The sequence below is a fragment of the Oncorhynchus masou genome, chromosome 9 (genome assembly GCF_036934945.1).
Source record: "Oncorhynchus masou masou isolate Uvic2021 chromosome 9, UVic_Omas_1.1, whole genome shotgun sequence".
Lineage (NCBI taxonomy): Eukaryota > Metazoa > Chordata > Actinopteri > Salmoniformes > Salmonidae > Oncorhynchus > Oncorhynchus masou.
Window position 1 is genome coordinate 73,190,231 of NC_088220.1, and position 26,320 is coordinate 73,216,550.

The following is a 26,320-nucleotide window of genomic DNA, read 5'->3' on the forward strand; positions in this document are numbered from 1 at the left end:
ACCTTCCCTATCACTCTCTTTCTCCTTCCCTATCACTCTCTCTCTCACCTTCCCTATCACTCTCTTTCTCCTTCCCTATCACTCTCTCTCTCACCTTCCCTATCACTCTCTCTCTCTGTCCTTCCCTATCACTCTCTCTCCTTCCCTATCGCTCTCTCTTTCTCCTTCCCTATTGCTCTCTCTCGCTCCTTTCCTATCACTCTCTCTCTCCCCTTCCCTATCGCTCTCTCTCCCCTTCCCTATCGCTCTCTCTCCCCTTCCCTGACGCTCTCTCTCTCCTTCCCTATCGCTCTCTCTCTCCTTCCCTATCGCTCTCTCTCTCCTATCCTATCGCTCTCTCTCTCTTTCCCTATCGCACTCTCTCTCTTTCCCTATCGCTCTCTCTCTCTCCTTCCCTATCGCTCTCTCTCTCTCCTTCCCTATCACTCTCTCTCTTTCCCTATCTCTCTCTCCTTCCCTATCGCTCTCTCTCTCTTTCCCTATCTCTCTCTCTCCTTCCCTATCGCTCTCTCTCCTTCCCTATCGCTCTCTCACCTTCCCTATCACTCTCGCTCCTTCCCTATCACTCTCTCTCTCCTTCCCTATCACACTCTCTCTCCATCCCTATCACTCTCTCTCTCCTTCCAGATCGCTCTCTCTCCTTCCCTATCACTCTCTCTCCTTCCCTATCACTCTCTCTTCTTCCCTATCGCTCTCTCTCTCCTTCCCTATCGCTCTCTCTCTCCTTCCCTATCACTCTCTCTCTCCTTCCCTGTCGCTATCTCTCCTTCCCTATCACTCTCCCTCCTTCCCTATCACTCTCTCTCCTTCCCTATCGCTCTCTCTCTCCTTCCCTATAACTCTCTGTCTCCTTCCCTATCGCTCTCTCTCTCTTTCCCTATCGCTCTCTCTCCTTCCCTATCACACTCTCTCTCCTTCCCTATCGCTCTCTCTCCTTCCCTATCACACTCTCTCTCCTTCCCTATTGCTCTCTCTTTCTCCTTCCCTATTGCTCTCTCTCGCTCCTTCCCTATCACTCTCTCTCCTTCCATATCACTCTCTCTATTTCCTTTCCTATAACTCTCTCTCTCCCCTTCCCTATCGCTCTCTCTCCCCTTCCCTATCGCTCTCTCTCCCCTTCCCTGTCGCTCTCTCTCTCTCCTTCCCTATCGCTCTCTCTCTCCTTCCCTATCGCTCTCTCTCTCATATCCTATCGCTCTCTCTCACTTTCCCTATCGCTCTCTCTCTCTTTCCCTATCTCTCTCCTTCCCTATTGCTCTCTCTCCATCCCTATCACTCTCTCTCTCCTTCCCTATCGCTCTCTCTCTCTCCTTCCCCATCACTCTCTCTCTCCTTCCCTATCTCTCTCTCCTTCCCTATCACTCTCTCTCTCTTTCCGTATCTCTCTCTCCTTCCCTATCGCTCTCTCTCTCTCCTTCCCTATCGCTCTCTCTCCTTTCCTATCACTCTCTCTCCTTCCCTATCGCTCTCACTCTCTCCTTCCCTATCGCTCTCTCTCTCTTTCCCTATCTCTCTCTCCTTCCCTATCGCTATCGCTCTCTCTCTCTTTCCCTATCTCTCGCTCCTTCCCTATTGCTCTCTCTCCATCCCTATCGCTCTCTCTCCTTCCCTATCGCTCTCTCTCCTTCCCTATCGCTCTCACTCTCTCCTTCCCTATCGCCTCACTCTCTCCTTCCCTATCGCTCTCACTCTCTCCTTCCCTATCGCTCTCACTCTCTCCTTCCCTATCGCTCTCTCTCTCTCCTTCCCTATCGCTCTCTCTCCTTCCCTATCGCTCTCTCTCTCCTTCCCTATCGCTCTCACTCTCTCCTTCCCTATCGCTCTCACTCTCCTTCCCTATCGCTCTCACTCTCTCCTTCCCTATCGCTCTCACTCTCTCCTTCCCTATCGCTCTCACTCTCTCCTTACCTATCGCTCTCTCTCTCTCCTTCCCTATCGCTCTCACTCTCTCCTTCCCTATCGCTCTCACTCTCTCCTTCCCTATCTCTCTCTCTCTCCTTCCCTATCGCTCTCTCTCTCTCCTCCCCTATCGCTCTCTCTCTCCTTCCCTATCGCTCTCTCTCTCTTCTTCCCTATCGCTCTCTCTCTCCTTCCCTATCGCTCTCTCCTTCCCTATCGCTCTCTCTCTCTCCTTCCCCATCGCTCTCTCTCTCCTTCCCTATCGCTCTCTCTCTACTTCCCTATCGCTCTCTCTCTCTCCTTCCCTATCGCTCTCTCTCTCTCCTTCCCTATCGCTCTCTCTCTCCCTATCGCTCTCTCTCTCTCCTTCCCTATCGCTCTCTCTCTCTCCTTCCCTATCGCTCTCTCTCTCTCTCCTTCCCTATCGCTCTCTCTCTCCTTCCCTATCGCTCTCTCTCTCCATCCCTATCGCTCTATCTCCTTCCCTATTGCTCTCTCTCCTTCCCTATCGCTCTCTCTCTCCTTCCCTATAGCTCTCTCTCTCTCCTTCCCTATTGCTCTCTCTCCTTCCCTATCGCTCTCTCTCTCTCCTTCCCTATCGCTCTTTCTCTCCTTCCCTATCGCTCTCTCTCTCCTTCCCTATCGCTCTCTCTCTCTCCTTCCCTATCGCTTTTCTCTCCTTCCCTATCGCTCTCTCTCTTCCTTCCCTATCGCTCTCTCTCTCTCCCTATCAATCTCTCTCTCTCCTTCCCTATCGCTCTCTCTCCTTCCCTATTGCTCTCACTCTCTCCTTCCCTATCTCTCTCTCTCTCCTTCCCTATCGCTCTCACTTTCTCCTTCCCTATCGCTCTCTCTCTCCTTCCCTATCGCTCTCACTCTCTCCTTCCCTATCGCTCTCACTCTCTCCTTCCCTATCGCTCTCACTCTCTCGGTTCCCTATCGCTCTCTCTCCTTCCCTTCCCTATCGCCTCACTCTCTCCTTCCCTATCGCTCTCTCTCTCTCCTTCCCTATCGCTCTCACTCTCTCCTTCCCTATCGCTCTCTCTCTCTCCTTCCCTATCGCTCTCACTCTCTCCTTCCCTATCGCTCTCTCTCTCTCCTTCCCTATCGCTCTCTCTCTCTCCTTCCCTATCGCTCTCACTCTCTCCTTCCCTATCGCTCTCACTCACTCCTTCCCTATCGCTCTCTCTCTCTCCTTCCCTATCGCTCTCTCTCTCTCCTTCCCTATCGCTCTATCTCTCTCCTTCCCTATCGCTCTCTCCTCTCTCCCTATCGCTCTCTCTCTCTCCTTCCCTATCGCTCTCCCTCTCTCTCCTTCCCTATCGCTCTCTCTCTCTCTTTCCCTATCGCCTATCTCCTTCCCTATTGCTCTCTCTCCTTCCCTATCGCTCTCTCTCTCCTTCCCTATAGCTCTCTCTCTCTCCTTCCCTATTGCTCTCTCTCCTTCCCTATCGCTCTCTCTCTCTCCTTCCCTATCGCTCTCTCTCTCCTTCCCTATCGCTCTCTCTCTCCTTCCCTATCGCTCTCTCTCTCCTTCCCTATCGCTTTCTGTCCTTCCCTATCGCTCTCTCTCTCCTTCCCTATCGCTCTCTCTCTCTCCCTATCACTCTCTCTCTCTCCTTCCCTATCGCTCTCTCTCCTTCCCTATTGCTCTCACTCTCTCCTTCCCTATCGCTCTCTCTCTCCTTCCCTATCGCTCTCACTTTCTCCTTCCCTATCGCTCTCTCTCTCTCCTTCCCTATCGCTCTATCTATCTCCTTCCCTATCGCTCTCACTCTCTCCTTCCCTATCGCTCTCACTCTCTCCTTCCCTATCGCTCTCTCTCTCTCCTTCCCTATCGCTCTCACTCTCTCCTTCCCTATCGCTCTCTCTCTCTCCTTCCCTATCGCTCTCTCTCTCTCCTTCCCTATCGCTCTCTCTCTCTCTCCTTCCCTATCGCTCTCACTCTCTCCTTCCCTATCGCTCTCACTCTCTCCTTCCCTATCGCTCTCTCTCTCTCCTTCCCTATCGCTCTCACTCTCTCCTTCCCTATCGCTCTCACTCTCTCCTCTCCTTCCCTATCGCTCTCTCTCTCTCCTTCCCTATCGCTCTCTCTCTCTCCTTCCCTATCACTCTATCTCTCTCCTTCCCTATCGCTCTCACTCTCTCCTTCCCTATCGCTCTCACTCTCTCCTTCCCTATCCCTCTCTCTCTCCTTCCCTATCGCTCTCACTCTCTCCTTCCCTATCGCTCTCTCTCTCTCCTTCCCTATCGCTCTCTCTCTCTCCATCCCTATCGCTCTATCTCCTTCCCTATTGCTCTCTCTCCTTCCCTATCGCTCTCTCTCTCTCCTTCCCTATAGCTCTCTCTCTCTCCTTCCCTATTGCTCTCTCTCCTTCCCTATCGCTCTCTCTCTCCTTCCCTATCGCTCTCTCTCTCCTTCCCTATCGCTCTCTCTCTCCTTCCCTATCGCTCTCTCTCTCTCCTTCCCTATCGCTTTCTCTCCTTCCCTATCGCTCTCTCTCTCCTTCCCTATCGCTCTCTCTCTCTCCCTATCACTCTCTCTCTCTCCTTCCCTATCGCTCTCTCTCCTTCCCTATTGCTCTCACTCTCTCCTTCCCTATCGCTCTCTCTCTCTCCTTCCCTATCGCTCTCACTTTCTCCTTCCCTATCGCTCTCTCTCTCTCCTTCCCTATCGCTCTCACTCTCTCCTTCCCTATCGCTCTCACTCTCTCCTTCCCTATCGCTCTCACTCTCTCCTTCCCTATCGCTCTCTCTCTCTCCTTCCCTATCGCTCTCACTCTCTCCTTCCCTATCGCTCTCTCTCTCTCCTTCCCTATCGCTCTCACTCTCTCCTTCCCTATCGCTCTCTCTCTCTCCTTCCCTATCGCTCTCACTCTCTCCTTCCCTATCGCTCTCACTCTCTCCTTCCCTATCGCTCTCTCTCTCTCCTTCCCTATCGCTCTCACTCTCTCCTTCCCTATCGCTCTCTCTCTCTCCTTCCCTATCGCTCTCTCTCTCTCCTTCCCTATCGCTCTATCTCTCTCCTTCCCTATCGCTCTCTCTCTCTCTCCCTATCGCTCTCTCTCTCTCCTTCCCTATCGCTCTCCCTCTCTCCTTCCCTATCGCTCTCTCTCTCTTTCCCTATCGCTCTATCTCCTTCCCTATTGCTCTCTCTCCTTCCCTATCGCTCTCTCTCTCCTTCCCTATAGCTCTCTCTCTCTCCTTCCCTATTGCTCTCTCTCCTTCCCTATCGCTCTCTCTCTCTCCTTCCCTATCGCTCTCTCTCTCCTTCCCTATCGCTCTCTCTCTCCTTCCCTATCGCTCTCTCTCTCTCCTTCCCTATCGCTTTCTGTCCTTCCCTATCGCTCTCTCTCTCTCCTTCCCTATCGCTCTCTCTCTCTCCCTATCACTCTCTCTCTCTCCTTCCCTATCGCTCTCTCTCCTTCCCTATTGCTCTCACTCTCTCCTTCCCTATCGCTCTCTCTCTCTCCTTCCCTATCGCTCTCACTTTCTCCTTCCCTATCGCTCTCTCTCTCTCCTTCCCTATCGCTCTCACTCTCTCCTTCCCTATCGCTCTCACTCTCTCCTTCCCTATCGCTCTCTCTCTCCTTCCCTATCGCTCTCACTCTCTCCTTCCCTATCGCTCTCACTCTCTCCTTCCCTATCGCTCTCTCTCTCTCCTTCCCTATCGCTCTCTCTCTCTCCTTCCCTATCGCTCTATCTCTCTCCTTCCCTATCGCTCTCTCTCTCTCTCCCTATCGCTCTCTCTCTCTCCTTCCCTATCGCTCTCTCTCCTTCCCTATTGCTCTCTTTCCTTCCCTATCGCTGTCTCTCTCTCCTTCCCTATCGCTCTCTCTCTCCTTCCCTATTGCTCTCTCTCCTTCCTTATCGCTCTCTCTCTCTCCTTCCCTATCGCTCTCTCTCTCCCTATCGCTCTCTCTCTCTCCTTCCATATCGCTCTCTCTCTCTCCTTCCCTATCGCTCTCTCTCTCTCCTTCCCTATCGCTCTCACACTCTGGTGGAAGAGTGAATCTTGGATGCAGTCTTTCCTCATTAGTTCTTTGTCACATTGAGTGATCACTAAGTACCACCTGGAATCAGAATGCAACTATTAAACGCCAGCTGTGTGTGCAACCACTGTGTTAGTGTGTGTGTGTGTGTGTGTGTGTGTGTGTGTGTGTGTGTGTGTGTGTGTGTGTGTGTGTGTGTGTGTGTGTGTGTGTGTGTGTGTGTGTGTGTGTGTGTGTGTGTGTGTGTGTGTGTGTGTGTGTGTGTGTGTGCGTGTGTGTGCATGCGTACGTGCTTGCGTGTACACTTACTGGTGCATGGCATGGATGCAGGGTCAGTCTCTGAGCGGAAGTAGCCCTTGTCACAGGCACAGGATGTGGATCCCTCTCTGACAGAGTAGCTGTGGAGAGGACACTTGGAGCAGGCCCCGTCTGTGGCCAGGGCACGGTAGTAGCCAATCTTACAGGCTGTAAGAACACAGATAGCGAGAGAGACAAAGTCAGTCGGCAGGGAACATAGAACACTCACAGGGAGTACACACTACAAGATAGTAAAACCACTGTGTAATGCTGCTCTCTGTCAAAGGTAGCCTAGTGGTTAGAGTGTTGGACTCGTAACCGAAAGGTTGCAAGTTCGAATCCCTGAGCTGACAAGGTACAAATCTGTCGTTCTACCCCTGAACAGGCAGTTAACCCACTGTTCCTAGGCCATCATTGAAAATAAGAATTTGTTCTTAACTTACTTGCCTAGTAAAATAAAATAAAAAAATCTCTCTATTTCTCCTTCTCTTGTTGGGCGATTCAACAAGCTGACTGAGGTTTCTATCTTCTATTCATTTTCTCCAGCTCTACCCATCTCTCCTCTCAAACCCAGACATTTCACCAATGCCCTGTGGCTGGATTTCATTGGAATAATATAGAGAGAAGTTACCATACAAGAGTTACAAAAAATATCACAGAACCTCCCCTCCTCCCTCTCTAGAATTAAACTATGCTTTATTGGCAGGGCTGCAATGTGCAATGTACGCAACGCCATGGGCGTTCCAACACAATTAACAAACATATGTCACCTCGTTTGGCCCAGTGTCTCCTCTGAGCCAGGTTCTCAGTCCATAAGGCCTACACTACACTACAAATGCCTCAAATTGTAACCTAGGTTACACTTTTCTGACTATGGTGAAGGTTGGTGCTACCCTTTCCTCTTGATTGACAGCTTAAATTGTGATTTCGGCTTTCAAGGAGTTCCTCTCTACTGTACCGGTTTCCATAATATCTGGGAAGTCTAGAGGGTTCCATTTCACCCAAGAGCACTGGACCAGAAGAGGAGGACAAAAGATGGATTCTGTGAGAGGTGCGGTTCAGACAGCCAGGATACCGATTGGGCCAAATAACCTGTCAATCACTGAGTCCTTGGCAGGCCCAGCAAATGGCATTGAGCCTTGGCATTGAGCCCTGGGGTGTGTGTGTGTGTGTGTGTGTGTGTGTGTGTGTGTGTGTGTGTGTGTGTGTGTGTGTGTGTGTGTGTGTGTGTGTGTGTGTGTGTGTGTGTGTGTGTGTGTGTGTGTGTGCGTGCGTGCGTGCGTGCGTGCGTGCGTGCGTGCGTGCGTGCGTGCGTGTGTGTGTGTGTGTGAGGAACCATTTCCCTGTAGAAATAAAGTGTGTAATTATGTGAGTGTTTTATACAAGGCTGGGTAAGTCCATAAGTCCCAAAAAGGCATTCAAAGGCATGAATTTGTAAATCCATATTCATAAATTCATGAGACAAAACACACAAACACTTTGAGTAGTGTTCAAAGTCCCACATGCATCCACCACGCTAACTCAAACTGATGCCTTTTCACACAGACTCTCACACACACAAGGAACACACACACACCTACACACACACAAGAAAGTCCACAAATCCCAAAAAGTGAGGGAAATCCCTTACTCTGCGCCACAATAATGAAACTGGGCTCCTTTCCCTGTGTGTCCCTCCCCCGTTAACATCAGCTAGCCACAGGACTAGCATAGCCTTTGGTATCCCACAGCCCAGCTCAGCCCAGCTCAGCCCAGCCCAGCCCAGCCCAGCTCAGCTCAGCCCAGCCCAGCCCAGCCCAGCTCAGCGTAGCTCAGCCCAGCTCAGCCCAGCCCAGCTCAGCCCAGCCCAGCCCAGCCCAGCCCAGCTCAGCCTAGCTCAGCCCAGCTCAGCCCAGCCCAGCTCAGCCCAGCTCAGCCCAGCCCAGCCCAGCCCAGCCCAGCTCAGCCCAGCCCAGCCCAGCTCAGCTCAGCCCAGCCCAGCCCAGCTCAGCCTAGCTCAGCCCAGCTCAGCCCAGCCCAGCCCAGCTCAGCCCAGCCCAGCTCAGCCCAGCTCAGCCCAGCCCAGCCCAGCACAGCTTGCTGCTTGCTACCTGCTGAGTCTTTATCTCCACATCCCCTCCCAGTCAATCAGACCCAATCCCTGTTGCTTCACCAGCTAACGCTCAGCGCTAAGGTCCTCTTTGATTCATGCCAGCAGGGGTTAGAGGAGAGGAGAGCCTCTAGTCTTCTTCTCACAGTGGAAGACAGAGGGGAGGATTAAAACGGAAGGTGCTTTGTGTTATCTCTCTTTCTGTTCAGGATCTTTGACAATCTTTAACGCCAAAATGCATCACAGAGGCACGACAGGGACGGGTATTGTGTTGAGGGGTTGTGACTGTTTTGAGAGTTTTAAGAGAAACGTCAGGTTTAGGAGGTGGTTTTGTCAATGTGCTATGACCAGGAAGCTGACCAGGGGAGGCGGGGGGAGATCCAGCTGGTTTAGAATGATCACCCCTCACTGAAAGCTGGGGGGAGAGTTAATTGAGGTCCATGCTTCTGGGTCTTTGAGCCATGGCCTCTGTGTAATGAGAAAGAGAGGTTGAGAGTGGTGTGAGGAGAGATCCAGCTCACACTGTGCATGGCTGAGGAGTTTATTACTCTGTGATAATCAATCTGCCCTGAGGTGACCTCCACTACCAAATAGCCCCAGCCTTATTCTTCAGCAGAATTATTTGCAAACCCTCAAAATCCCCCTTTGACATAGAGATTGGTTGGCATCTTCATTTGTGGTCTGGATTTTGTATCTTGGAAATAGTTTGAAAGGGTATGTCAACATAGAGAAGTGTTTATAATGGTTTCTTGCCCTGCGGATAGGAAAAGGCACTAGGAAGAGAGGCTGAAATCCTAGTAAAGCTAGGGAATTTGCTTCCCATTAGGAGTTTTTTTTGTGTGAGAGAGAGAGAGAGAGAGAGAGAGAGAGAGAGAGAGAGAGAGAGAGAGAGAGAGAGAGAGAGAGACCACAATGCTGGGTGGTCTGAACGACTGAGGATTTACTAAGGAATCTCCCTTAAGACCACATGGATGTATCACTGCCCAGACCGGCCATGACCAACATGCACGCAAACATTAACAGACACATACACACATTAACAGGCACACACACAGAGAAATTCAGAGGAAGTCATATGGGCTGGGCTAGGTAAGGAGCCTTCATTATATCGTCTGATTCTCCATTAGCATTCACACAACCTTCCACCTGTAATAGTATTTTTCTCTATATCCCCATTTCCTTTTCCTCGTGTCCCTATTCCTCTCTCCCTCCCTCCTTCTCTCCTCCAACTCCTTCTCTCTCTCCCTCCCTCCCTCCTTCTCTCTCTCCCTCCCTCCCTCCCTCCTTCTCTCCTCCAACTCCTTCTCTCTCTCCCCATGCCTCCTTTCAGAGCGGTAGGTTTTTGTCAGGTGCCAGATCCTGGTGCTGGGAGATCAAAGGGACTGGTGACTTACTGTTCTATTCTGGAATGGCTCAAAATGGAATCAACTGGGACATCGCATTCCTCCCTTCATCCCTCTCGCTTCTTTCACTCATTCAACCCTCCTCTATTGCTTTAGTCTTTTCTTTGTCACCCTTCCTCACCCCTCTCTCCTCTCTCTGTGTTGTCTGTAAGCTGAAGCACATGTGGGGGTGTGGGATAAGGAGAGGGGGCTTCTGGGAGTTAACGAGTCATTTTGTCGGGGTGGTGGGGATTGTGTTGGTGAATTGGGCTCACCGTGTGAGACGATGGAAAAGTGGAAAACATCTGTTCAAAACAAAACGGCCGACGCGACCATCTGCAAAAACCACACAAAAGCTGGCGATACAATGACAACTAACTACCTACACATCCACCGACTAAAAACTCAACAATGTCCTCCACACAATGACAACTACCTGCACATTAGTCTTCAAATAGCCCACAATATCCTCCACAGTAGCCTACTGAAATACACTACACATCCAGCTACTAAAACTTCATCAACTGACCTGCACGCACACCATGGCAGATACCCACTCACCAGGCCACACAACAAAGCTTCCTATACACCCGAGACATAAAGCATGATAGAAAGAAGGAAATAACCCCATGAATAGCCAGCCAAAACCCAAGAATGCAACACGCTAAACACACATAAACTGGGCTTTCCCAGACAGAACAATTGTTTCCTTTATACCGAAAAATAATCAAGTTCAAACTATATCGTTTCCCCCTTTCTTCCAAATGCTTTGTTTTCTTTTGGTTCTGAAATTCAGTGGCTCTTGTCTCAGTCCTAACAGACAGTGAGTGTTCTTCTGAAGGGGACTGAGGCGTCCTCACAAAGCCTTTTCTTTCACAACAAAGCGATCTGTTTTCAAACCTGAGGGCAAAGAGAGAATCTCCTTTCCTCTACCTTAAAGAGCCAGCATGTTATTTTCAAACTACATTATATATACAAAAGTATGTGGACACCTCTTCAAATTAGTGGATTTTGCTATTTCAGCCACTCCTGTTGCTGACAGGTGTATACAATTGAGCACACCGCCATGCAATCTCCATAGACAAAAATTGACAGTAGAATGGCCTTACTGAAGAGCTCAGTGACTTTCAATGTTGCACCGTCTTAAGTTACCTTCCCAACAAGTCATTTCATAAAATGTCTGCCCTGCTAGAGCTGCCCCGGTCAACTGTAAGTGCAGTTTTTGTGAAGTGGAAACGTCTAGGAGCAACAACTGCTCAGCCACGTAGTGGTAGGCCACAAGCTCACAGAATGGGACTGCCAAGTGCTGAAGCGCGTGTCAGTAAAAATTGTCTGTCCTTGCCTGAATTCATAGCGCCAACTGTAAAGTTTGGTGGAGAATGAATAACGGTCTGGGGTTGTTTTTCATGGTCTGGGCTAGGCCCCTTAGTTCCAGTGAAGGTAAATCTTAATGCTACAGCATACAATGACATTCTAGACAATTCTGTGCTTCCAAGTTTGTAGCAACAGTTTGGGTTCTCTCTCTCCCAGCTGGCAGACAGACGGAATAAAGCAGGTTTCTAAGTAATGGACTCACTATCCCTTCCCATGCACACACACAAACCCACATAGAGAGATAAAAAGGGAAACAAAAAAAACATACAAATCCAAAAACCTGAGCCTCTGGCTATTAGCTGGGGCTAACTAGGCGCTAACCGCTAGCAACTGTCATTAAAACAGCAGGATCGTGGAACAGGTTAAGTTGTTAACTCAGTTTGTGGGGTTATTAATTATCCCCGGCTCTGAAGGTGACACGCAGCTACACGGCCACCGAAACCTATCAGTGTGATGGATGAGAGACACACAGCCACCGAAACCTATCACAATGATTGATGACAGACACGCATCTTAACCTTAACCTGTTTGGTGGGAAAAGGAGTCGTAGTAGAAGCACTAAACGCTAATATCTGGGGTGATGTCCATAGTAGCCCTAATTAAGGTCCAATTTTAACCAAAAATGATAACAGTTGATAGGAGAGCAAACATGGCTAATATATAAAGCTGATGCCAGACCAGTTCCCCTTGGTTGCCCGAGGTCTGTCTGGGTCTGTCTGTCAGAGTCAGATGATTTATAAATGTATTTCCAACAGAAACAATCCATCACCCAGGAGCCACCCAAGAAGCTGCTCTAATTAAAATGGCTTTATCTGACACAACTATGAACACACGCCAAGCCAAAACCTGAGGCCAACACAACAGAGGGAAAACCTGAGGTACAAATGAAGAATAGAGAAATTGTTTGCATCATTTTTGTTTGTGCATAAATGAACAACACTTATGATTTTATACCACTATCAAACTCCAAGTTTAACTATGTAAGAACATAGGACAGATCATTTTTAAAAGGTAATGACTGTTCTCATCCATTTTGCTTAACGGGTTGCATCATGGTACCTACTATTGTTATTATTTGGATTGCATAACTTTAATATTGAAATATTGTTTTCAAACCTCCTGCAGGCCCAGGTCTCTGTATTCTTTATGTCACGTAGGCCCCACTTCCCACCTCTCCACCACTCCACCCTGTTCTCTCTGTATTGGACCACAGTGTCCAGGAGCCTTTTAGCACAATGGCTATATCAGCGAAATCGACTGTATTACACCCAGAACACTGAGAGGAAAAGTCCACCCTTCAAGAATGGACAAATGGTGTGGAGGGGGACTTCTGGGATGGAGAGCAAGAGCAGAGAGAGAAAAAAACAGAGAGTGATTGAGACAAAGTGAGACAGAGAGAAAGAAAGAGATAGTGGGCAAGACAGAGACAGAGAGAGACAAAGAAAGACAGAGGGAGAGAAACAGAGAGACGGGAAAGAGACAGAGTGGCAGGTAGTTTAAACAGATCCACCTTTGTGTGTGGTGAAACATTGCTTGACTTGGACCTATTAGGTGGAGGGGTGCTCAGATTCCACTCTTGTGCCCGTGCCAGGTTCTGCGGGTGGCACCACCCAGGCCGGGTTAGCGCCAGAACGCTACAGACCTTTTGTGACCCAGGATTCACACGGCAGGTGGATAATGAATAACAATGCCTACACACACATACACACCCATACCAACACATACTCTTGCATATGTTCTATACACAACTGCATGTACACTCAAGCACACACAAAGTCTCTCATACACATTTATACTGCACATACACTCTGTTTCAAAATCTTCTGTGCACAAAAACACACAGCAGGCTTTGAGGGATTATTCTAGCGGATGACAGTGGTGCAGCAGGTAGACTAAGTGGTTACTGTTCTTAGGCCGTCATTGAAAATGAGAATTTGTTCTTAACTGACTTGCCTAGTTAAATAAAGGTCAAATACATGTTCAAAAATCAAATAAAATGTCAATACTAGAATTCCACAGAGTCCTGAAGGGGGAAAGGTGGTGGTGAGAGGGTGGGAGGGGAGTATCTGACATGCTTTTCTGAGTTGGATTTTTATTCAATTATAGGGGGGGGGGGGGGTTAACAGTGTGGTGGGGGTATGCTAGTGTTGTTGTGCTAAGGGACTTCCCACCACACACAGATCAACAATTGGCTGATGTGGTCGCCATCCTGTACTGTAGAGTCAACAAGATTGGGACAGGCAAAGGGAGCATGTGAAAGGGGAACAAACAACACACACACGGCTATAAGAATAGGAGAAGAGGAAAGGGAAGCAATATGGAAACTGTCTCTATAAATAAGGTAAACAAAGGTCAGTATTTCCTCAAGCACATCATAAAGCACCTACGTACATAATTCAGTCATTACACACACACACACACACACACACACACACACACACACACACACACACACACACACACACACACACACACACACACACACACACACACACACACATATCCTTGGCGTACACATCACTGACAAACTGAAATGGACCACCCACACAGAGAGCATGGTGAAGAAGGCGCAACAGAGCCTCTTCAACCTCAGGAGGCTAAAGAAATGTGGCTTGTCACCTAAAACCCTGACAAACTTTTACAGATGCACAATTGACAGCATCCTGTTGGGCTGCATCACCAACTGGTATGGCAACTGCACCGTCCGCAACCGCAAGGCTCTCCAGAGGGTAGTGCGATCTGCCCAACGCATCACCGGGGGCAAACTACCTACCCTCCAGGACACCTACAGCACCCGATGTCACAGGAAGGCCAAAAAGATAATCAAGGCCATCAAACACCCGAACCACTGCCTGTTCACCCCGTTAACATCTAGAAGGTGAGGTCAGTACAGGTGCATCAAAGCTGGGACCGAGAGACTGAAAAATAGCTTCTATCTCAAGGCCACCAGACTGTTAAACAGCCACCACTAGCACATTAGAGGCTGCTGCCTATAGGCATAGACTGGGAATCACTGGCCACTTTAAGGAATGGAACACGAGTCACTTTAATAGTGTTTACATATCTGGCATTACTCATCTCATATGTATATACTGTATTCTATACTATTCTACAGTATCTTAGTCTGTTCTACTCTAACATCGCTATTCCATAGGTATATATATATATAGTCTTAATTCATTCCTACTCAGATTTGTGTTGTATTGGGTTTATGTTGTATTGGGTTTATGTTAATTTGTTAGCTATTACTTGTTAGATATTACTGTACTGTCGGAGCTAGAAGCACAAGCATTTAGTTAGATAATACTGCACTGTCGGAGCTAGAAGCACAAGCATTTAGTTAGATATTACTGCACTGTTGGAGCTAGAAGCACAAGCATTTAGTTAGATAATACTGCACTGGTGGAGCTAGAAGCACAAGCATTTAGTTAGATATTACTGCACTGTTGGAGCTAGAAGCACAAGCATTTAGTTAGATATTACTGCGCTGTTGGAGCTAGAAGCACAAGCATTTAGTTAGATAATACTGCACTGTTGGAGCTAGAAGCACAAGCATTCAGTTAGATATTACTGCACTGTCGGAGCTAGAAGCACAAGCATTCAGTTAGATATTACTGCACTGTCGGAGCTAGAAGCACAAGCATTTAGTTAGATAATACTGCACTGGTGGAGCTAGAAGCACAAGCATTCAGTTAGCTATTACTGCACTGTCGGACCTAGAAACACAAGCATTTAGTTAGATTTTACTGCACTGTTGGAGCTAGAAGCACAAGCATTTAGTTAGATATTACTGCACTGTTGGAGCTAGAAACACAAGCATTTTACTACAACCTCAATAATATCTTCTAATCACATGCAGGGTATTTTAGGTTGTTTGATTAGGTAATCCACTAGTAGCTCCCAGCCGTCAGTCTGTCTGGGGCCAAACACCTCCTATTGTGTGTCTGTGTGTGTTTATGTGCGCACGTATGAGCTCTGTGTGTTAGTGTATGCGCTCTGTGTGTGTGTGTGTGTGTGTGTGTGTGTGTGTGTGTGTGTGTGTGTGTGTGTGTGTGTGTGTGTGTGTGTGTGTGTGTGTGTGTGTGTGTGTGTGTGTGTGTGTGTGTGTGTGTGTGTGTGTGTGTGTGTGTGTGTGTGTGTGTGTGTGTGTGTGTGTGTGTGTGTGTGTGTGTGTGTGTGTGTGTGTGTGTGTGTGTGTGTGTGTGTGTGTGTGTGTGTGAACACTGAGTGCATTCCTTTTGTGCGTCCGCCTGGCCTGTGTGTATGCATACAACTTTGCAGGGTCACTAATACTCCAAACATCCCATCCCAGAATCACACAGTCACACAGTCCACTACTGTCACTCTGCAGACCCCTGACCTCTTGTCATGTCTCTTAGACCCGTTGCTGCTCCCACTGACCGTCCCCTGCCTGTCCCTGAGAAGAGGCCTACTCCAGATCCAGAAATGAGGTCATGTGTTGACATGGAAGCAATACCTCTGTAAGCTAAAAATGCTGTCAGCTGCTTTGTCATGGTAACGCCCCCATCGTTAACCCTTGGCTTTCCCCCTGGCTGGTTGAACCTGGTGGTGAGGAGGGCTGAGGAGGATGGGTAACCTGATATGTAGGAAAATGGCGTGCGGTTAGGGCAGGTTATAGTGCTAATGTGTAGCGTTTAGGTTACACATTTGATGTGCAGACAGACATGTCTACAGATTGATAGAGGGACACCCCAAACATGAACAGAAAAGAGTTCATCTGAAAATGTATGGCCGTCTTTGAAGTTTCAAAAATTGGAACTACCAGAAATGAGTGTGTCGAGTTTCTCGCCATCTATCTGTCTTGTTGATCTCTTTCTTCATCTCACTAAACTACCATACTCTCACCCTCTCCATCTATTCTCTGTCTCTCCATCTATTCTCTGTCTCTCCATCTATTCTCTGTCTCTCCATCTATTCTCTGTCTCTCCATCTATTCTCTGTCTCTCTATCTATTCTCTGTCTTTCCATCTATTCTCTGTCTCTCCATCTATTCTCTGTCTCTCCATCTATTCTCTCTGTCTCTCCATCAATTCTCTCTCTCTCCATCTATTCTCTGTCTCTCCATCTATTCTCTGTCTCTCCATCTATTCTCTCTGTCTCTCCATCTATTCTCTCTCTCTCCATCTATTCTCTCCATCTATTCTCTCTGTCTCTCCATCTATTCTCTCTGTCTCTCCATCTATTCTCTCTCCGTCTATTCTCTTGGTCTCTCCATCTATTCTCTGTCTCTCCATCTATTCTCTCTGTCTCTCCATCTATTCTCTCTGTCTCTCCATCTGTTCTCTTGGTCTCTCCATCTATTCTCTGTCTCTCCATCTATTCTCTGTCTCTCCATCTATTCTCTCTGTCTTTCCATCTATTCTCTCTGTCTCTCCATCTATTCTCTCTGTCTCTCCATCTGTTCTCTTGGTCTCTCCATCTATTCTCTGTCTCTCCATCTATTCTCTGTCTCTCCATCTATTCTCTCTGTCTCTCCATCTATTCTCTCTGTCTCTCCATCTATTCTCTCTGTCTCTCCATCTATTCTCTCTGTCTCTCCATCTATTCTGTCTGTCTCTCCATCTATTCTCTCTGTCTCTCCATCTATTCTCTGTCTCTCCATCTATTCTCTCTGTCTATCCATCTATTCTCTGTCTCTCCATCTATTCTCTCTGTCTCTCCATCTATTCTCTCTGTCTCTCCATCTATTCTCTGTCTCTCCATCTATTCTCTCTGTCTATCCATCTATTCTCTGTCTCTCCATCTATTCTCTCTGTCTCTCCATCAATTCTCTCTGTCTCTCCATCTATTCTCTCTCTCTCCATCTATTCTCTCTGTCTCTCCATCTATTCTCTCTCCATCTATTCTCTTGGTCTCTCCATCTATTCTCTGTCTCTCCATCGATTCTCTGTCTCTCCATCTATTCTCTGTCTCTCCATCTATTCTCTCTGTCTCTCCATCTATTCTCTCTGTCTCTCTATCTATTCTCTCTGTCTCTCCATCTATTCTCTCTGTCTCTCCATCTATTCTCTCTGTCTCTCCATCTATTCTCTCTCCATCTATTCTCTTGGTCTCTCCATCTATTCTCTTGGTCTCTCCATCTATTCTCTGTCTCTCCATCTATTCTCTCTGTCTCTCCATCTATTCTCTCTGTCTCTCCATCTATTCTCTCTGTCTCTCCATCTATTCTGTCTGTCTCTCCATCTATTCTCTCTGTCTCTCCATCTATTCTCTCTGTCTCTCCATCTATTCTCTCTCTCTCCATCTATTCTCTCGGTCTCTCCATCTATTCTCTCTGTCTCTCCATCTATTCTCTGTCTCTCCATCTATTATTTCTGTCTCTCCATCTATCATCTCTCTCTCCATCTATTCTTTCTGTCTCTCCATCTATTTTCTGTCTCTTCATCTATTCACACACACACACACGTCACATACATACCGCTATCCCCACCTCCTGAGTTCTGGCTCTGACACAGAGTTTCATCAGTGTATGCGTGTGTGTGTCCCGTATGTCAGTGTGTTTACCGGGGGGGGGGGGGAGGCTAGTGTGCCAGCAGCACGGAGATTGTGATTAGAAGAGGCCTTTTCTTATTAAAATGGGCATTGAATCGAGACTCTGGCCCATCAGAGTAGATCAAGCCTTTTTTTCCATGGGTGCTCTTTTTGTCATAACCCCTAACTGATTACCACAGCCAGGCCTTTCATTCCCAGAGGAGCTCTGAGCTCGGGAAGAAGATCACGAGTGAAGAAAAGACCATCTCCTCTGCCTGCCAGGATAGAGGGAGCTTAAGATAGGAATCGGAGGGAGAGATAGATGGAATGGGAGGGGGAGGGAATGAGAGAGAGATAGATGAAACACTCGTCAAGGTGTTTGCAATCAGCCTCCATTGTGAGAAACCGAGGGAGAGTTGGCAGGCAAAGCATCTATGTGTGGTTATGTTGGTGTTGTATTCAGCTGTGCAGCTCACGCTACATGATTGAAATGTTAAGAGAAAAGTCACGGTTAAGGGGGTGATCGTACCTCAATTAATATCGCAAACGTACACACAGAAGCACATACACATTTCACAGAGATGGATCACTTACACACACACACACACACACACACACACACACACACACACACACACACACACACACACACACACACACACACACACACACACACACACACACACACACACACACACACACACACACACACACACACACACACACACACACACACACACACACACACACACCTCAACATCAGTTCTAGAATACCCTTGATCAGAGGGATTTTGGGGAGATGGTGAAGAGATGGATGAAGTGGAGAAAAAGGAAGGCTGCCAAACTGGAACTAAATCTCTCCCACTTAACTCCCTTTCTTTGTCTTATTCTCCATCTCGCTGCCCCCTTCTTTCTCTCTCTCCTTTTTGTAAAAGTACTATTTCTCCCTCAGTCAAGTCAATGAAAGTGGCAGTGGCTCTCTTTTCTTTTCAGAGCCTCAAACCCTCTCTCATTCACTCTCTTTCAAATCATCTGCCCTCCCCCTCTTGATTGGAGCGCATGTCTCTCTCTCCTTCCCCCTCGCTCTCTCTTTCTCTCTCGCTCCTCCTCAGAGCCTTCTGTCTGTCCATCAACCATGCTTTTCCAGGAGAGAATAAGAGCGAGAGAGAAAGGAGAAAGAAAGAAAGGAAGAAAAAGAAAGCGGGGTAGAAGAGTGGTGAGAGAGAAAGAGGAGGAGACTGAAAAACAAGTCACCCGCGGAGAGAGGGAAGGACAGAAAGGGAAGGACAGAGAGGGAAGGACAGAGAGGGAAGGACAGAGAGGGAAGGACAGAGAGGGAAGGACAGAGAGGGAAGCAGAGGGGAGAGCAGACGGGAGGGATGGGGTGTCTGGGTAGAGAGCGGCCTGGGGTATTTATTCTGGGTCTTTTGACATGTTAATTTGCTTCGTGACTACTTTAATCGTTCCCTCTTCCCGTCGCAGCCTTCAAAGAGAGGATGCTTTTCAAAAAGACGAGGGAGTGGAGTGGAGAGAGAACGAGCTGGCTCCAAAACCATTCTTTACACAATGTCCCCTGAATGTTCATGGTTGTTAGCTGAATATTTGCTGAAAAATGAATGGAGTTTTAACAGTGTGGTTACATGTGGGTTATGTGGGTGGCGTTCGGTTGCGTTTGTTGTGTTTGTATTGTCAGAGCGCTGCCCGCCTGCTTGGGTCACACTCAACAAGCACTTTTTTCCTGGCCTGAATGGGGTGTGAGGTGAGAGGACGATGAGTGTTAGGAACAGCAGGGGAAAGAGTCGAGCCAGGACCGTGCTACGAGGAGGAAGAAACCTTCAACACCTCCAGTAATGATCACTGAATTACAATTCATCTGGTGGAGGGATGGGGAGGGGGAGTGAGGAGAGGGAGGGGGAGTGGGAGAGTGAGGAGGAGAGGGAGAGGGAGGAGGAGAGGGAGAGGAAGAGGGAGGAGGAGAGGGAGGAGGAGAGGGAGAGGGAAGAGAGAAGGGAGAGGGAGGAGGAGAGGGAGAGGGAGGAGGAGAGGGAAGAGAGAAGGGAGAGGGAGAGGGAAGAGAGAAGGGAGAGGGAGAGGGAGAGGGAAAGAGAGAAGGGAGAGGGAGAGGGAGAGGGAGGAGGAGGAGGAGGAGGAGAGGGAGAGGGAGAGGGAAGAGAGAAGGGAGAGAGAGAGGGAGGAGGAGAGGGAGGAGGAGAGGGAGAAGGAGGAGGAGAGGGAGGGGGAGAGGGAGAGGGGGAAGAGAGAAGGGAGAGGGAGAGAGAGGAGGAGAGGGAGGAGGGAGAGGGAGAGGGAGGAGGGAGGAGGGAGAGGGAGGGGAGGAGAGGGAGAGGGAGGAGGAGAGGGAGGAGAAGAGGGAGAGGAGATGGAAGAGAGAAGGGAGAGGGAGAGGGAAGAGAGAAGGGAGAGGGAGAGGGAGAGGGAAGAGAGAAGGGAGAGGGAGAGGGAGAGGGAGGAGGAGGAGGAGGAGAGGGAGAGGGAGAGGGAAGAGAGAAGGGAGAGAGAGAGGGAGGAGGAGAGGGAGGAGGAGAGGGAGAAGGAGGAGAGGAGAGGGAGGAGGAGAGGGAGAGGGAAGAGAGAAGGGAGAGGAAGAGAGAGGAGGAGAGGGAGGAGGGAGAGGGAGAGGGAGGAGGAGAGGGAGAGGGAGGAGGAGAGGGAGAGGGAGGAGGAGAGGGAGGAGAAGAGGGAGAGGAGATGGAAGAGAGAAGGGAGAGTGAGAGGGAGAGGGAGAAGGAAGAGAGAAGGGAGAGGGAGGAGGAGAGGGAGAGGGAAGAGAGAAGGGAGAGGGAGGAGGAGAGGGAGAGGAAGAGTGAGGAGGAGAGATAGAGGGGGAGGAAGGAGGAGGAGAGGGAGAGGGAAGAGACAAGGGAGAGGGAGGGGGAGTGAGGAGAGGGAGGGGGAGAGGGAGAGGGAGGAGGAGAGGGAGAGGGAGAGAGAAGAGGGAGGAGGAGAGGGAGAGGGAGGGGGAGTGAGGAGAAGGAGGGGGAGAGGGAGGAGGAGAGGGAGAGGTAAGAGAGAAGGGAGAGGGAGAGGGAGGAGGAGAGGGGGAGTGGGAGAGGGAGGGAGAGGGGAGAGGGAGGGCAAGCTGTTTTACATAAGTGAAGCTAAACAAGCAAGAAATGAGGACTCTAAGGTACAGCAATTATTTTAGCGTGATTGCTGAAAAAAATAAGGGGCGAAAGGATCCTCCGTCATGAGACATTTCGTCCTCTTTGTCATGCTTTTCCTTTCCCCTACCTGGTGGTAATAGATTCTCGTCTCTCCTTACAGCAACACAAAATGAGCTTCTCTAGAAAGGCAGAAAAAGTGACATGCACATTCAATTCTATTCTAGTGTATGTGAATGTGTGTGTGTACGTGCTTGTGTGTCGGAATAGAGACAGGCGATAATGTTCACCACGGTGCTTTCACCAGAGACAGCCTGACTAGCACTAACAACCCTGGAGAGGGAGGGAAAGGGAGAGAGGGGGAGGGAGGGAGGGAGAGGGGGAGAAAGGGAGCGAGAGGGAGAGGGGGAGGGAGGGGGGAGAAAGGGAGAGAGAGGGAGAGATGGAAGAAGGGAGGGCAAGAGAGAGAGAGAGAGAGAGAGAGAGAGGTAGGGGTGACAAAGAAATATATGAAGAGAGGGAGAAAGATAAAGAGAAATACATGAAGAGAGGGAGAAGGATAGAGAGAAATACATGAAGTGAGGGAGAAAGATAGAGAGAAATACATGAAGAGAGGGAGAAAGATAGAGAGAAAAGGGGGCGGAAGAGAGAGGGAGACTACAGATACAAACCTAATATGCATTTGTGTATTTAAAGTCAAGAGGGACTAGAGGGATAAATAGAATTACGTGATGAATTTAGATGATGCTTCTTAGTGCATATTTAACAATGTTAACAGAGAGAGACAGAGACAGAGAGACACAGAGACACACAGAGAAAGAGAGAGAGACAGAGAGAGAGGATAGAGACAGAGAGAGACAGAGACAGAGAGAGAGGATAGAGACAGAGAGAGACAGAGAGAGGACTACATCTCTTACAATTACATCAATACTGGAAAGCTGTGTGATATGTAATACCCCATAATTCAATCATGTGAACCACTTTCAGTTGAGAAGGTCTAAGGTCAGAATCAACAGGTTAAGGTTAGGAGAATAGAGCAGGAGAAGGTCTACGGTCACGATCAACAGGTAAAGGTTAGGAGAATAGAGCAGGAGAAGGTCTAAGGTCAGAATCAACAGGTTAAGGTTAGGAGAATAGAGCAGGAGAAGGTCTACGGTCACGATCAACAGGTTAAGGTTAGGAGAATAGAGCAAGAGAAGGTCTACGGTCAGGATCAACAGGTAAAGGTTAGGAGAATAGAGCAAGAGAAGGTCTACGGTCACGATCAACAGGTTAAGGTTAGGAGAATAGAGAAAAACACTACAATCCAGTCTTTGGACACAATCCTTCCTCTCTCTGATGCTAATCTGGTCATACACACAAACACACTCATTCATGCAAGTACACATCTTGCTACAACAGAACAGGCGGGTGGACAGGCAGGGTGACTTGAAAGAGCTTCCCTCTACTTGATGTAGTATTTGTAAAGGTGGTGTAGAGGTTTAAAGTCCCAGTCTGCTCCCCACCCATCCCTCCCTCCCCAATGAAAGGTGTCAAAACAGTCTGCCACCTTCACGGTTCAGCCACCCAAGGCGTCTGCCTCCAACACATACACACATAAACTCGCACACATGAACGCAATACACGGACAAACACACACAGTCATACACATTAACTCACATGAACGCAATACACACAAAGACTCACACATCGATATACACACATTCACACATGCAAACACTTGTGACACGTCCTTCCGACAATCCCCCCTCAACAATGCAGTCACCCTCAACAGACGACTAGCGGCAGAGAGCGTCACCCCACCACCCAAAGCTCATAGAAACAAGGGAATGAGAGAGAAAAGAAAGGAGCCCAAAAGCAAACCCCCGGTCCTTCTCATGGGGCCCTCCCTGGCCCCTGCATCTCTCTCCCCTTGGCCCCTGTGCCCTGTGTACATTCTGGCGGCCCCCGAACACCCAGCTGTCAGGATCCTGACGTCTTAATAAATCCTGGCCCTCGACCCTGTCATGAGTACCAGCAAGATGGATGAACAACTAAGTGACCTTTGACCCTCAGCCAGTGTTCACAATCCTCTGACCCCCACACACCCTCCAACCTCACTGCTTCAACAATGATGGGAGTCCCATTCACTCACCACTGCTGGGAACCAGAGGCCAAGGTACCCCCATAACCTTGACACACACACACACACACACACACACACACACACACCCTCGTTCCGACAGAGGACTTGAGACCCAACCCCCCATCTCAGCCCCTCTTTAGTGTCTTGGTCCACATGATTATATTGAAGTTGAGCCCCCCTGTATTCTGCCTCGTCAGTGCACTTGAAGGCTGTCAGTGAGCTCCACCTTTCAACCCATCAAACACTGAGGTAGACCCTGGACTGTCGCTCTGGTAGCCATGGAGACCCAGGCAGAACGTGAGTGTGTGTCTGACCCAACTCTGATGTGATAGAGCACGTACCACTGATGTTATATGACACAGCACATGCATACAATGCCCTCCGTAATTATTGGGACAATGACACAGAAAGTTAGATGCACAAATATCATAACCCCCGAAATGCTAACCTCCCCTGCTATTGTAATAGAGAGAGGTTGGCATGTCTTGGGGGTATGATATAAAATGCTAACCTCCCCTGCTATTGTAATAGAGAGAGGTTGGCATGTCTTGGGGGTATGATATAAAATGCTAACCTCCCCTGCTATTGTAATAGAGAGAGGTTGGGGGTATGATATTTGTGCGTCTGTAACTTTCATTATTCACGATTTATTAAGGACAATAATGGCAGCATCCACATCAACGTAGAAATGTTTAGAAACATATTATATTCTTATTTACAATAAAAGTGACGTAATATATTACCATTCATTTCTATTGGACACTAAATATTCTAAAACACAACCAAAACAAACAGCAAATGCATCCAACAAGTTTGTACAGTCACAAGCTTGATGTAGTCATTGTGTGCTGGGAATATGGAACCAAATACTTACTTTTAACTACTTTAATACACGTAAGTGAATTTGTCCCAATACTTTTGGTCCCCTAAAATGGGGGGACTATGGCTACGAAAGTGCTGTAATTTATAAACTGTTCACCCGATATGGATGAAAATATCTTTTAATTAAAGCTGACAGTCTGTACTTTAACCTCGTAGTCATTGTATAATTTCAAATCTAAATTGCCAAAATAACTAAACATGTGTCACTGCCCCAATAATTACGTAGGGCACTGTATACACATCGCAAAAAGACACATTAACACATGACTACACACTAAGAGACAATCAGTGCAAAGATAGACTAAAGGGCACTCAGTTGCCCATGAGTTCGGTATGAGAGAGAACTAAATGTTGCTGACTCACACCAGTAAGGATACATCATCTTTCAAAGACTACCCTCAGTCAGCTCTCCTTCCTTCAGCCTGCCATCTCTGCTCTCTCCTTTGAAGACAACCCAGGGGAGAGAGAAACCTGGCCCCTGCCATCCACACAGCCACAGAAACCAACAGGGGAGACAGGCTACACTCCAAAGAACATTCTTGCCCCGAAATGCTACCCCCTGACCCCCAACCTATCCCCCCCACACACACACCATCTTTGGCCATTTGTACCTCAGTGCACCCTCCTCGACCATCCTCAGAAGGAGCCAGCCAGCCCTAGTACACTAAATCACCAGGCCTGTTTGTCATGCAGTTAGTCCTGAGATAGTGCTTAAAGGTTCCCTCGTAAATGAAGGTAGGTAGAGTGGCCCGTCCCCGTTAATCAACCTGGTCGGCCTCTGACCCCACGCTGCAGCAGCCCACTGCCCTTTAGGCTGGGGGGAGGTAGCTGACGGCTGACTACACACACACACACACACACACACACAACACACTGGTAGTCACACACCAGGAACCACACACACAACAGACTGGTAGTCACACACCAGGAACTACACACACAACAGACTGGTAGCCACACACCAGGAACTACAAACACAACAGACTGGTAGTCACACACCAGGAACTACACACACAACAGACTGGTAGTCACACACCAGGAACTACACACACAACAGACTGGTAGTCACACACCAGGAACTACACACACAACACACTGGTATCCACACCGGGAGAGAAACTTGGTAGTCACACACCAGGAACTACACACACAACAGACTGGTAGTCTCACACCAGGAACTACACACACAACACACTAGTAGTCACACACCAGGAACTACACACACAACACACTGGTATCCACACCGGGAGAGAAACTTGGTAGTCACACACCAGGAACTACACACACAACAGACTGGTAGTCACACACCAGGAACTACACACACAACACACTAGTAGTCACACACCAGGAACTACACACACAACACACTGGTATCCACACCGGGAGAGAAACTTGGTAGTCACACACCAGGAACTACACACACAACAGACTGGTATCCACACCGGGAGAGAAACTTGGTAGTCACACACCAGGAACTACACACACAACAGACTGGTATCCACACCGGGAGAGAAACTTGGTAGTCACACACCAGGAACTACACACACAACACACTAGTAGTCACACACCAGGAACTACACACACAACAGACTGGTATCCACACCGGGAGAGAAACTTGGTAGTCACACACCAAGAGAAAAACATACAGTAGGTCTATATATCCTTGGTAAATGTATTAACAGATTCAACATGTTTTTTATTCATTCTGGCTTTTTACAATTTATTTTTTTGCATTGCCATGTTTTTATTCAGATGCTGATGGATAACAAAAGACATTCACTAAGTATAGTCACACAAACAACATGAAACAAGAGGGATCATTGAGGTGGACTAAAGACTAAAAACAAACACTGTCAGCATTTTCCCCTCATCGCCATGTGTCTCTGTTTGAGCTCTTTCTACCTCTCGTCCACCTGCATAGACTGATAAACCAGACAAGTGAGGGCTTCTGTCTATCTCTCTCTCACAGGCCAGCACTGGCCCTTCTGAAAACCATGGGATTTGGGCTGTGATGGGGAAGTGTGGGATGGGGAGGAGAGAGAGAGAGACTGGAGGAGACTGTGAATCATCTTCCTGGGATTGGGGCTGGTGGTGTGGTGGGAAGGAGGAGAGAGAGAGAGAGAGAGAGAGACTGTGAATCATCTTCCTGGGATTGGGGCTGGTGGTGTGGTGGGAAGGGGAGAGAGAGAGAGAGAGACTGGGAATCATCTGACTGGGATTGGGGCTGGTGGTGTGGTGGGAAGGGGAGAGAGAGAGAGAGAGAGAGAGAGACTGGACGAGACTGGGAATCATCTGACTGGGATTGGGGCTGGTGGTGTGGTGGGTAGGGGAGGAGAGAGAGAGAGAGACTAGAATCATCTGACTGAGATTGGGGCTGGGAGGAAAGTAAGACGGGGAGCTATTTAGACTGGTCTCTCCTGAGCAATTTATCCATCAGATACACACTGCAGTCAGGCAGGCATATTTTCCCTGGCCTAACTACCACATCCATGTAGCAGGCCTGATCCCCTGGCCTAACTACCACATCCATGTAGCAGGCCTGATCCCCTGGCCTAACTACCACATCCATGTAGCAGGCCTGATCCCCTGGCCTAACTACCACATCCATGTAGCAGGCCTGATCCCCTGGCCTAACTACCACATCCATGTAGCAGGCCTGATCCCCT

General features: G+C 48.6%; 1 protein-coding gene across 1 annotated transcript in view; it reads right to left on the reverse strand.

Moving 5' to 3' along the window:
• The window catches only part of LOC135546598 (ephrin type-A receptor 4-like), a 69,519-nt gene that overhangs the window by 28,344 nt on the left and 14,855 nt on the right, over positions 1 to 26,320 (reverse strand). The window contains exon 4 of the mRNA XM_064975160.1: positions 6,201 to 6,356. Coding sequence (XP_064831232.1) covers positions 6,201 to 6,356 — 156 coding nt within the window. The remainder of the gene's footprint in view (positions 1 to 6,200; positions 6,357 to 26,320) is intronic.